Source organism: Macrotis lagotis, chromosome 6, assembly GCF_037893015.1.
Source record: "Macrotis lagotis isolate mMagLag1 chromosome 6, bilby.v1.9.chrom.fasta, whole genome shotgun sequence".
Taxonomy (NCBI): Eukaryota; Metazoa; Chordata; class Mammalia; order Peramelemorphia; family Peramelidae; genus Macrotis; species Macrotis lagotis.
The window spans coordinates 206,890,632-206,904,211 of record NC_133663.1 but is presented as its reverse complement, the minus strand read 5'-3'; the positions used below and the strand labels follow the sequence as shown (position 1 = coordinate 206,904,211).

The following is a 13,580-nucleotide window of genomic DNA, read 5'->3' as shown; positions in this document are numbered from 1 at the left end:
TTGTGTCAAGTGCATATCAGATCGCATAGTTTAATGGAGGAGACTGTTTTTAAACAACTATGCACAAACTATATAGACAGTGTAAATGGAAATTAGTCAACAAGGGAGGATAACTAGTATCAAAGGGAATAGGGTAAGACTTCAAGATCTAGAAAGACACCTAGAGCAGGTAGCATCTAGGCAGTCCCACAATACTAGAGCCCCACTCCCTCTCTTATCAGGATATTTTCAGTCAAGATATTTCGTGCAGATCCAGCTCCTGCAGTAAGGGGACTCAGAGCAGTCTCCTTGACACAATGTGTTGGGGGAGGGGGGAGGGAGTAGTTATGTCTTAAAATACTTTATTTTGATAGAAAAAATAATTTTATGGCAATACCTTCACTCTTCTCATAGTGATATCAAGACCAAAATATATACCATAGCAGAAAATTTAGCATTATTGGATATAAAATAAGATCAAAGTTGAAACATTATTTCATAAAGCTATATATCTATTCACAAAATGATGATTTTTCCCCCCTAAGATTTAACATGTCTACCAGTACTATTAATTGTGAATAGTAGACTAGATGCTGAGGAAAGAAGTCAAATCATTGTTTACTTTGTACCCCAACAATTCACATTATCTCACTCTTATCCTCTGTTCCTATTTAGCTTATACCTCTATCCCTCTTTTTGAGTCTGCCAACAGGTAGCATAACTCCTGTTAACGAAGAGTGTATCCCAATATGAAAACAAACTATTAAACAGATTAACCTTAACTTAATTCAGGTTTTCTCTCTACTATCCTTAGAAATGTTATCCAAAGAATTGAATGAGTGTTTGTTTTCTAAAGTAGAGCTTTCAAAGTTTTGAAATGTGATCTGTTTGTCTGAAATATTTTCTTGGGAACATAATCAAATTCTCAAATTAATTTCTCAAATATAAGATGACTCTAAAATGTAGCTTTTGTAATAGAGAATATATGTCTTAAATAGGACTTAGAAAGCTTTATTCCTCTATTCCAAATCTAAAACAAAGACTAAAATGGGAAATATGGACAGCTTCAGAGGTACATTATGTGTTTCTCTGCCCATGACTTAAGTACCTTAATTGTGGGTATTATGAATTGCTAAATATTAATAAAAGAGAAAGTTTGTATTTTCTGACTCAAGAAGAAATGGTAAAAATAGCACCTTTGCAGTGGCAAAAGAATGAAAATAAAGTAAGATGCCTATATAGTGAAAAATAGCTGAACAAGTTGTGTGTGGACTTAATGGCATCGTAATAATCCTGGCATTGTAAAAAGCAACAAATATGAAGATTTAGGTGTAATATAGGAAAACTTTCATTAACAGATGAAAATGAAATAAGTATAAATCAAGAGAACATTTCACCCAGTGACTGTAATAACACATGAAAATAACTGAAGAATTATAAGTCAGTAAATCAACAAGCATTTATATACTTCCTTTGTGTCAGCTATTGGCCTGAAGGTAAATGTTTGCCTTCAAGGAGCTCACATTCTAATGGAAAAAAAATGCAAATTAACTACATTCATAAAGGATACATATGGTGTAAATGGGAACTGTTCTTAGAGACAGAAAGCTGGGAAGAAGGAGACACCTGGAAAGACCTTCTAGAGAAGAGAAAGTTTGAGCTGAGTCATGCAGGAAGCCAGGGAAATTAAAAGACAGGGTGATGCAAAAAACATTTCAGGCATCTAGGTTAAGTGGTACTTTCTTACCCCTTAATTTGCAGGTCTACAGATCAGCTGAGAAATATTTATCCTGAATGTTACTAATCAATTTTTCCAAGAAACAAAATGAAAATCATATTTACTATGTGATTTGTTCATGATAATATGTAAGCTTATAAAAGTTAGAATAATTTTCTTAATTCTAAGAATGTGTGCAAAGTCCTACCGTATTAATTATGAAGGGTGAAATGAGATTTGTGATCAAGTAAGCAGTTAAGTCAAACATTATAAGAGTTAACTCTAAAAGAAGATCATTTGCCTGAGATGATCAGAACTTGGCCAATGAAATTTTTTTTTTTTGATTTTTAAAAATATGCATGTTGGGGCAGCTGTGGTTAGAGCACCAGCCCTGGAATCAGGAGAACCTGAGTTCAAAACCAGCCTCAGGCATTTAATAATTACCCAGTTGTGTGACCTTGGGCAAGTCACTTAACCCTATTGCCTTGCCAAAACAAAAAAAAAATGCATGTTATCCTTGTTATTATGTGGCATTTATTATAATTTTTAGATTATTTAATATTGGGGCAAAACTGAGATTTCTTGTTTGTTTTATTTTTAGGAGTTTCTTTGAGTTGCTGCTGTTCTTTGGAAAAGATGAATTTTATGAAGAGCCATTAAAGGATATTCTTGGTTCAATCCAGGTAATTAAATTTACTCTGTTAAATTTTCTATGTGCAATACTTTTTATTACTAAACCATATACTTATACATTATCTATGCTTAATTATGGTAATATTATAATTTTCAGAAGACTTACAAAATCTTACTATAATAGGAGTAGAGAAAAGAAAATGTAGTCTTGTATTATTCATTGGAAAACCCAATTATTTTGCTAATAGTAGTATATATGGAACTGTTAATATTTTGGTCATTTTTTAAAAGCTTTGATTGTTAACCACTTCAATTCTTTATTTGTCTCATTTGATTAGAATAACTCCAGATTTTTGTTTTTATTTTTGAAGTTCCATAGCATCAGAAGGATGCTACATTGCAGAGGGTCCAAACAAACTAACCTGGAAAATTAGAAGAATTAAAGTAACATGTTCTAGCTGAATCAAATCTAAAATTATGTTATAAAGCAGCAGTCATGAAAACTGTCTGGTATCTGCTAAGAAACAGAGAAGTAGATCAGTGGAATAGATTAGATAAAAATGAAAGAATAATAAATAACTATGATAGTCTACTGTTTGATCAACTGGAATAAGAACTCACTATTTGACTAAAACTGCTGGAAAAAACTGAAAAATAATATAGCAAAAACTACACATAGGCCAACATCTCACACTCTATATAACAAAATAAGAATGAAATGGGAATGGGATGTAGACATAAACAGTGATATAATAAACCAGTTAGTAGAACAAAAAATTTCATTTTATCTGTCAGATCTATGGAATGGGAAGAAGTTTGTGACCAAAGAAGAGATAGAGAACATAAAAAATTGCAAAATGGATATTTTTGACTACATTAAATTAAAAAATGTTTGCACAAATTAAACCAATGCAGCCAAGATTAGGAGTGCAGAAAAATGGGAAACAATTTTCACAACTAATGTTTCTGATAAAGAACTCATTTTTAAAATCTATAGAAAACTGAGTCAAATTTATAATACATAAGTCATTCTCCAACTGATGATAGTCAAAAGATGTGAATAGGCAGTTTTCATGTGAAGAAATCAAAATTATATATAGTCACATAAAAAATTAATAAATTAAAGAATTACAAATTAAGAAAACTTTGAGATATCTCACATTCATCAGGTTGAATAAAATGACAAAAAAAGAAAATGCTCATTCAGTACAGGAGAGGATGTGAGAAACCTGGGGCATTAATATTCTGATGATAATGTTATGAACTAATCAGCCATTCTGGAAAGTAATTTGGAAGTGTGCCTAAAAGGCAATAAAACTTGATACAGCACTCCCACTACTAGGTCTAAATCCCAAAGAGATCATAAAAAAGGGGGAAACAGGGACAGCTAGGTGGCACCATGGAGTTGAGAGCTCCACTGGCCCTGGAATTGTGAAGACCTGAGTTCAAATCCAGCATCACTCACTTAATGATTACCTAGTTATGTGACCTTGAGCAAGTCACTTAACCCCATTGCCTTGCAAAAAAAGGGGGGGGAGATACCCACATGTGCAAAAATAATTATAACAGCTATTTTTATAGTAGCAAAGAATTGGAAATTGAGGGGATGCCTATCAGTTGGAATGGCTGAATATGCTATGATACATGTTATGGAGTACTATTGTTCTGTGAGAAATTAGTGACTTCAATAAAAAGCTGATGCCGAGTGAAGTGAGCTGAACCAGGAAAATATGGTGCACATTAACAGCAACATTATGAAATGGACAGCTATGATGGATGTACCACCTTTCAGCAGTTCCATGATCAAGGACAGTTCTGGGAGATTTGTTTAAGAAAAATGCCATCCACATCCAGAGAAAAAACTATGGATTCTGAATGTAGAACAGAGCATATACCATGAAGTTTTTTTAAACTTTTTTTATCTTTTTATTTTCCTTCTCTCCTTTTTCTCCTTTAGTTCTAATTCTTTCACACCATGATTAATTTGGAAGTATGCTAAATGCAATTATACATGTATAACTTATTTCAGATTGTTTTGCTGCCATGGCAAGGGGGGCTTGCAAAAGGATGAATATTGAAAACAATAGTTTTGCATGTCATTGGGAAAAATTGTTTAGAGTTTACTTTGTTAATTAAAAAATAAAATAGAAGATTATTAGGAATCTTTGTTTTGGACTGGTTCATTTTCTAATGTTTTAATTAAGCAAAAAATAAAAAAACCATGACATGTTATCTGGAAAGAAAGAGATATCCAATGAACCCAGGCTTAATCCTTTATTTAACAGATACCATTATACCATTCAGCTTTGTGTAATAGCTCTTCCTCTGCTGATAATAAAAAAAACAAATTGTATTGAAGAGAAACCTTTTTTGATGGTTATTTTCACTTTTACCTTTAAGTAATTTACAACAAAGATCATGCACTGAGGCATGCTATTTATATTCATTCGGTGCATTCAAATGCAGTTTTCAAAACATTTTTATAGTTGGGAGGTTTTTAATCTCTTGAGTTCTTTCTTTAAGAAAGAACTTTATGGCCCAATAAACATGAGAATCAGAGGACCTAAGTTCAAATTATAACTTTTATATTCAATATCTCTGTGCCTTTATACAAATCATTTAACTTTTCTATAACTCACTTCTTAGTAAAATGAGAGATTTGGACAAAATTATCTCTAAGATCCCTTCCAATTCTAAATCTATCTTCATATCAATTTGAAGAGCCTTTTTCTGCAATAACTTACTAGTTTGACCATAGAAAATTTATTATAATTATTAGCTGATAACTGTTCCTTAAGGACCACATAATATTTCCTAAAGGGTCATGCATATGTATAGTACCACCCTTAACTACTAAAATATTTGAAAAATACATAATTTCATAAATATTACACACACACACATACATATATATAAATGAATGTATTCACACATAATAGCATCTTGAGAGCTCTGGGTAACTCTGAAGCTCTTAAGTTGAAGAGAAGGTGCTAGACCTTTTGGTAGAGGAGTTTCCCTCATTTTGGAGTTTCCTGTATCAATAAAATTACATGTACATATATAGTAAAATAGCTGACCCATATAGTTAACTAATTTGGAAATATGTTTTCTTTGGGGGGGGGTTGTTTGGGTTTTTTTGTTTGTTTGTTTTTTGCAAGGATATGGTATTAAGTGATTTGTCCAAGGTCAGACAGCTAGGTGTATGATGTCACATTTGAACTCAGGTCATTCTGACTTGAGCTGGTGCTCTATCCACTGCGCCACCTAACTGCCTTTGGAAATATGTTAAATACGATTATACATGTGAGTTAAATATAGTATGGCTAAAGGTTAATAGTGCCCTCTTAGGTATAGGATTTATACTCTTATGTGCCATTTCTTTGGAATCAAGAAATCATTTCTTGTGCTTTTCACTAATTGCCTCTATTAGTGAATATAATTTATGATAAATGTATACTTTACCTAAACAAATAATGTAACAACTTAGTGGAATTTATTTTTGATTGTTATATTTCTTCTAAAAGGTTAGTGCCTTTAAATTTTAATCGGAATTAAATTTCTCTTCCACCTCCCACCAGTGGCATTTCTGACTTTGACCTGACTTAAAGCAATATATTTCGTTTTCTGGTCATTCTCTGGAATATATTTCTGGTCAAATGCCCTATCACTTCATAGGTAAATCCTCCTGATACCATTAATACCCTTTGTTCAATTCCTCTGGTCTTCCTCTTTATCTGTTCATTAAATATCACATATCTTGCCAGACTGGGACAATTAGAAATGAAAGGGGCTTTAAAAATCATAGTACAACTCCCTCATCTTCTAAATCAAGAAACTGTAGCCTTGATAAAAGTAGCTTACTTGAAGGCAAATGACAAGGCAAAGATTTGCATCTAGAGTTCTAACTCTTTAATTTGATGTTCTTTCCATGCCCCTATATTTTCTTCTAAAATAATTGATGTGTTGAAAAGCCTCCATTAACTCAAGTGATCTAAAAGTATTAAGATGTGCAAAATGTGACATATGCTTTCCTAAAAAATTACTATACTATGTATGTCTGCTAAATCTTATAAAAACCACGTGTCTTATGGTGGAAATGAGGTTGGGGAACAATACTCAAAACCATTTTCAAAAACATTAAAAGAAAAGAAACCAATAAAAATAGTTACACATGCTAAATTCTTAAGAAATACAAATACTTCAGTAAATGGTGGCAGCATCCACAGCTACCAGCTTAGACTGGCAAAGTCAGTGGCTTTAGTGAAAGAGCTGCCATGGTGAAACAACTCTTGAAGTGGAAGAGGCTTTGGCCATGGTCCCATGGTGGAGGTTTGGGGAAGCAGGAATGAGTAAATGTAAAACGGCTCTTCTCTGCCCACTGCTCCTACTGTAACAGGAAAAAAAAATGCAATGAAACATGTCACTTGACCTGGGAAAAGACCAGTTTGCTTGAGGAACTGGATACTGGAAGTAAAGAATTTTATTTACTTTAAAGAGGAGCATTTTTCTTCATTCTTGCAGCATGAAATTGAGCATAATCAAATAAAAGTCACTTAAGTCACTTTATGCTTAAATGATCCCCAATGTAAAAATCACATTGGAACTAATTCATATATTCACAAAGCAAGCATATAGCATATATGGTGCTTTATTTAATAAAAAATATACTTACACTCAAACTTTCAGGAAATGCTAATAGTTTGATTAGAACCACAAAGTACTGAGAAAAAAGGAAATAATTGCTTTTGTTCATGAAAGCAAGTCTAAATGGAATAGAGATATAGAGAATAGTGCCAAGGGGACAATGGTAGAGAAAGAGTGACAAGTCACGAGTGATGAAAGCATGGATTGCTTTTTATTACCTCACTTTTTTTCTTGGAAGAAACCTATTGTGAAAGTGAGAGCAGCATGAATAATCTAATCATCTCCTGTTTATTTCTAGTAATTTTACTCAAACCAATAAGCCCAAATGTTTGCATTCAGACTTCTCACTGCTTTATATAGCCTAAGTAGCACTAATCCCTATACAATATTGTAAGGCAGGGCTGTCCAAAATATGACCATCTATTTTTTCACAAGTGAAAAAATAAAACAATAATTTGTATGGAATGTATATTAGACTTTTTAATTCCATCCCTAATAAATTATCTCATTGATGTTGATTTTCTTTGATATTTTTAAGCAGTATTTGTGTTTTGTTTGCTTTCATGCTTCGCCTGTTGTATTGATAACACACATTCACCCACTAAGAAGTTATGAGGCAGTCTTATATCTAAAAACCTTAGCCTGGGAGCCCTCACACAGCTCTATGTCCCCTGAATGCGAACTGTATATTTTCTTCTGGATGCAGTCATTGAATAATTATTTTATTTTAATGTTGGCCCTAAGATAACCTAAGGTTGGACAGTCCTGCTATAAGATATACCTACCCCCTTTGTACTGTATACAAAAATTTTCATCTTATCAGTCTGTAGGTAAGTTGTGATTTTAATCATTCTATATGCTCAGCAAAATGGGATTTGAATTCAGGGAACAAGACAATAGTTTTAATGGTTCGAAATATGTATAACTTCACTGCCATTGCTCTTTAGTGATAGGCATTAAACAGTGTTCTGTAAGTAAGTTTTTAAAAACTGATCGTTAGCAGTATTGAGTCAAAATAAAAATACTTTGAGAAAATATGACAGAATAATACACACAAAAATACTGGTATTAGGCTAGGGAAGAGAAAAATTAGAGGAACCTATTTAAGTCATTAACTAATGTGAAAATATCTTATTAGACATATAGAAGTTCAAATTAATTTTTTTTAATCCTTGCTTTAGGTGTATAATAATTCTCTGAGACTTTTGGAAGTAATTATAATAGTTTTTAAGTAAAAATCATTTGTTAACTTTATGATTGTTTTAATTATAAAATATTTCTTTTTTATTATTATTGAATGTTTATATTTGACATAAAATGACTTCGTTGTGAAGAAAATTGTGATTTGCTTTCGGGCTTTGACATAGTTAATCTTGTGTCACAAATATGTAACAGATGAGCACAGTACTTAGATGTATAGCCTTATGGCAAAGTAATGTGTCTTTTAGAAAAGCTATGGAGAAGGGCTGATAGGTGGCGCAGTGGATGAAGCCCCAGCCCTGGAGTCAGGAGTATCTGGGTTCAAATCCAGTCTCAGCCACTTAATAATTGCCTAGCTGTGTGACCTTTGGCAAGCCAGTTAACCCCATTTGCCTTGCAAAAACCTTAAAAAAAAATAAAGAAAAAAAAAGCTATGGAGAAAACTGGGTAATGAATATCTTAACTTGATGATGCAACAAACTCCTGATAGTAACTGCATTTTCATCACCACCTAGTTTAGGTCCAGTTAATCTTAAAACCTCAGAGATGATAATATGATAGTTGTCTCACTAACCACAGACAACTAAGAAATTTTATGCCCAGAAACTAAGAACCTAGCCTAGATTGGCAGGTATTACAGTGGCCTATTTTAAGTCCCACGTTTACCTGTTGTATGTTTCTTAGGGCAAAATCTAACTTTCAACTACTGAATCATGGTAAAACTTTTTGTACCCAGAGTGACTTTGGGTTTTATATGTAACTGAACATCATTGAACATATGTAATATAAGAGTGTTGCCCTAGGACGTTTTTTACATTTTTTGATATAAATATGTTGAACCTGCCTTAAAAACAGTGATATTCTTAAAATACTTCAGCGACCTCCTGAAAAACAATTTTTAGAAGTCACTTTTCAAGTTTATGGAATCTCAGGTTGAGGTAGGAAACCTTTTTACACCTCTTACTTCCTTTGCAACTTGGTGTCTTTGAAAAATCAGTAGTCATTCCACACTGAAAAAAATTTGTTACTTTTTAGTGAATTTAAAATAATCACCTTTTTAATATCATAAGCAAGCAAAAGAAATATAGAATAAACTACTTTTAGATCTATGCATAGGGAATAGGTTCATGACTAAATATGGGATAGAAAGGGTCACAGAAAATAAAGTGGAGTTTAAATTTAAAATTAAAAATATTTGCTCAAACAAATCTAATGCAGCTAAACTTAGAAGAAAAAGTGGTAACTGAAAAAAAGTCTTTGCTGCAACTTTTTCTGATAAAGCTCCTAAGTCCAAGATATATATAAGGGAATTGATTTAAAATTTTAAGACCATTTTATAAACCATTCCCCAATAAATAAATGTTCATTGAATTTTAACAATTTTCAAAGGAAAAAAATTCAAGCTTTCAACAACCAATAGAAAAAAATGTTTTAAATAACTAATTAAAAGAGAAATGCATATTAAATTAACTCTTGAGTTCTACTTCCTCCACATTAGATTAGTGTAGGTATCAAGAGGAAAATGACAGTGTTGTAGGGATTGTAAGAAAACAAATTTAATCATATACTGTTGCTAAAACTATGATCTATCCATTTGACATCAGTGGTCAAAAAGTTGCTAAAATGCATACCCTTTGACCCAGCTATTCCACATTAGGTCTATATCTCACAAAACCCAAAGAAAGAAAAGGACCTACATGTACAAACAGTTTTTTGTAATCTGACCTAGAAACCACCAAGATATCTACCTATAAAACTCATAATAAACATTAATAGTCCAGGAAAACAAATTCCCACATTAGCCATATCTAAAAATAGGTGCCTTTTTCTGCTACCTAAAATGGCTAAACAAATTATGGTATATGCAGGTCTTGGAAAAATATTGTATCAAAAGACCTTTATGAACTGATGGAGAGTAAAGTGAGCAGAAATAAAAGAACAATTTATACAGTGAAAACAACTTTGAAAGACAGAACTTTTGGAATTTTTTTTATCAATGCATAGATAAAAGCATCAGTCTAGAGGACAAAAATTGAACCATTACATTCTCCAGCCTGAGATTTGATTAGTGAACTTAAAATTCTTAACAAAGATGCAGTTTTAGACATGATAATTGTGGGAATTTTATGTGTTGGACTAGTTATGATTGTTGAGTCAAATTCAACAAAAGTAGACTGAAGGACATTCTCCAAGTACAACTAGCAGTTTGTTAACAGAATGTGACCCTATTAAGAAAGGTCAGTGACTTGCCTTGATTTATGCCATAGTTCCTTAGCAAAGCACAACTCCCCTCTAATAGGTTTTCAGGAAGTATAGAACAAAAACAGAGCAGGCTATGTGATATCATACGGTTGATAACAAATTAGTTACATAGCTGAAAGATGGGGAACAATATGTTTGGTTAGAAATTGGAAATAAGGGTTAGGAATGACCTCTTTCTTCCTGAGACTGAGAAGTATTCATTGTTTGAGTCTATTTACAAAGTCCAACTTCTTTGGATAACAAACCAGACATCCTCTAAGGATAACTTAGTGGTATCAAGATACAAGACCACTCTCTGATATCCACTCTTATCTCCAAGGACAGCAAAATTCTTTGAGGTAAGAAAAGAACAGTGATAAGCAAGAGGCCTAGTTTCTGAACTTAAATGTATTATGGGTCAGTTGAATTCTCAGCTAAGGTTAGAGACAGAAGCAAGTTATAGGATAAAATCAGTTACAGAATGAAAACAAAATATTTTCTTTTCCCATGATGGGTTTTTTCTTTTTTAAACTTTTTTTCAACTGATGGGAGTTTCCTTCATGGTAAGGAAATATAATATTTGGAAAAGTAATTATTTAAAAGAAAATGAAAAATATTTGGAGAATGAGCAAAGATAATTACCTTTTATATGGAGTTTGATCTTTAAATTCAGAAAACTAAACCAATTTCTCTCTTATAGGAATGCCAGAACCACCTCAGCAGATATGGAAATGTGAATTTGGAACTGGTAACTCGAATTATTAGAGACGGTGGACCATGGGAAAATCCAGTGTTGCAAGCAGTTCTTAAAGCCAAGCCAACATCTCAGGATATAGGTATTTTAAGACTTACATAAAGTAAAATCATACCATCATTTGTTTATTTATGCCATCAAATAGTGGTGCAAAATGGGCAATATAAACAGCACTACATCTACAACTGTTGCAACTGTGTTTCCTCTTTTAGTAGTTCCTAATTATATGTTAATTATATGACCAAGTAGAAAAAACAGTATAGAACAAAATAATATACAAAATTACAGAGAGAGTTCTTTATCATCTCACCCTGTATCAAGATAAGGTCAAAATGTTACCATATGCAAATTAAGGTGCATGGAAAATTTTGCCTATTTCATCTATGGATAAAGAGAAACATTTATGACCAAACATGAGACAGGATAACTGATTCCATTAAATTAAAAAATTAAAATTTTGTTTGTATGCACAAACAAAACCAATGCAGCCAAGATTAGAAGGAAAATAGGAAACTGGGGGTGGAAAATTTTTTATAAGTTTCTCTGTTAAAAGTCACATTTCTCAAATATTTAGGGAATTGAGTCACATGTGTAAAATTAAGAGCCAGTCCTCAACAGGTAAAATGACAAAAGAAATGAACATGCAACTTTTAGAAGAAATCAACGTTATCAATTATCATATGAAAAAATGCTCTAAATCACTATTATAAAAAAAGTAAATTAAAACAATGCTGAGTCATTACTTCACACCTACCAGATTGATTAACATGATAGAAAAGGAAAATGACATGCAAGGGGAATATAGAAAAATTAGGACACTAATGCACTCTTGGTGGAGTTGTAAACTGGCCCAACCATTCTGGAGGACAATTAGAGTTGTGTCCAAAGAACTATAAAACTTCTTAAACCTTTGACCCAGCCTTACCATAAAGAAAAAATAAAAAGGACCTTAAAGGAACTCAAAAGACCTCCAAAGGTCTTTTGAGGGGATGTCCATCAATTGGAAATTGAAAAACAAGTCATTGCATTTGATTGTGATGGAATACTACAGTGCCAACCAATGACAAGCAGGAACTTAACAGAAAACCAGGGATGTCGTACTTAAACTGATGCAAAGTAAAAGTGAGCAGAACCAGGGGAACACTGTATACATAGTAATAGCAATATTGTAACCCTCATTAATTGTGAAATACTTAGCTACTGTGATCAATAAAGTGAACTAAGACAATTCAGAAAGGACTTGTGATGAAAAATGCTGCCTCCACAGACAGAATTGATGAACTTTTGAGTATAAATAGAAGTAAATTTTTTCCACTCAATTTTTCTTGCCTTTTTTTTCTTTACAACATTGCTAATATTGAAATATGTTTTGCCTGATTCTGTGATTGTATAATTGATAACATTGCCTTCTCAATGGGTGGGGGAGGACCAAAGAAAGGGAAAGATTTTGAAACTAAAAAAAAAAAATTTTAATGAATGATAAAAAATAAATAATAAAAGTAATTTGAAACCAAGATCTTTAGTCCAGTGGCATAACAGACTCTTTGCTTATAACAAATTTGAAGCAGTGAACCAACTGTCTCAGCCAGATAACCACTGAAACTCTCTTCTTTCCAACTGCCACTTCTTGAGGTTTTTCCCCTCCCCATTTTGCTAAAAATTCCTCCTTCATTCAGGAACCAGTCTAACCAAGACTGGGGTAACAAGAAGTTCAGCTAATCACTGCTGTCTCTTGTTCTCTGGTCCTAGTGCTCTAGCTTTTCTAATAAAAATGTACAGGAGAGTTATTGGATATTCTGAAACCTCTGAATTCTACTTCCAAACTCACTATTTATCTCTTGTGTGAATCTTTTTTCTTTTCCATAAGATTAAAATGAAAAAGTGGAAAAATGGAGGAGGGGGACAAGGAATGGATGATTAAGGAAGCCTTTCTCTTTATTTTTAGCAATGAATTATCTCAGAAGTCATCCAAAGACTCGTTTGCTTTATAGAAGAGTTGGGGGGGGGGGCTATGTTCTGTTTCATAGGGAATTGGTGAAAGGAGGAAAAAAACCTGAGAAGAAAGAAGACATGCAGTATAATCCTGGAGCTCCTTCCACTGTCTCCACCCCTAAAAAGTACTTGTAACATCAGACAGAATTGACACATGACTGGCAAGAGGAATCTGGTGGCCCTGTGGTCTCCCTCTTTCTAGCCCCTTTCTTCCTCAGCAGCCTGCTGTGCCAAATACTGCATCTCAAGCATTGGAAATAGTATCTGCTAGAGGAGTCTTCAATCCTACTTCTAGAGATCTGCAAAGGGCATGAGTTACTAATGTTCCAAATCAGAATTCTGAATATACAGTAACTTCTCACTGATGCAGTGTAACACTCTTTACAAGTAGTAGTTAGATTTCATAATACATTTACCATT

The 13,580-nt window shown here is 32.9% G+C and overlaps 1 protein-coding gene across 1 annotated transcript in view; it reads left to right on the top strand.

The window, feature by feature from the left end:
* ZNF654 (zinc finger protein 654) overlaps positions 1-13,580 on the top strand; it is a 92,875-nt gene that overhangs the window by 51,990 nt on the left and 27,305 nt on the right. The window contains exons 3-4 of the mRNA XM_074192272.1: positions 2,298-2,379; positions 11,115-11,250. Of these exons, the coding sequence (XP_074048373.1) occupies positions 2,298-2,379; positions 11,115-11,250 (218 nt within the window). The remainder of the gene's footprint in view (positions 1-2,297; positions 2,380-11,114; positions 11,251-13,580) is intronic.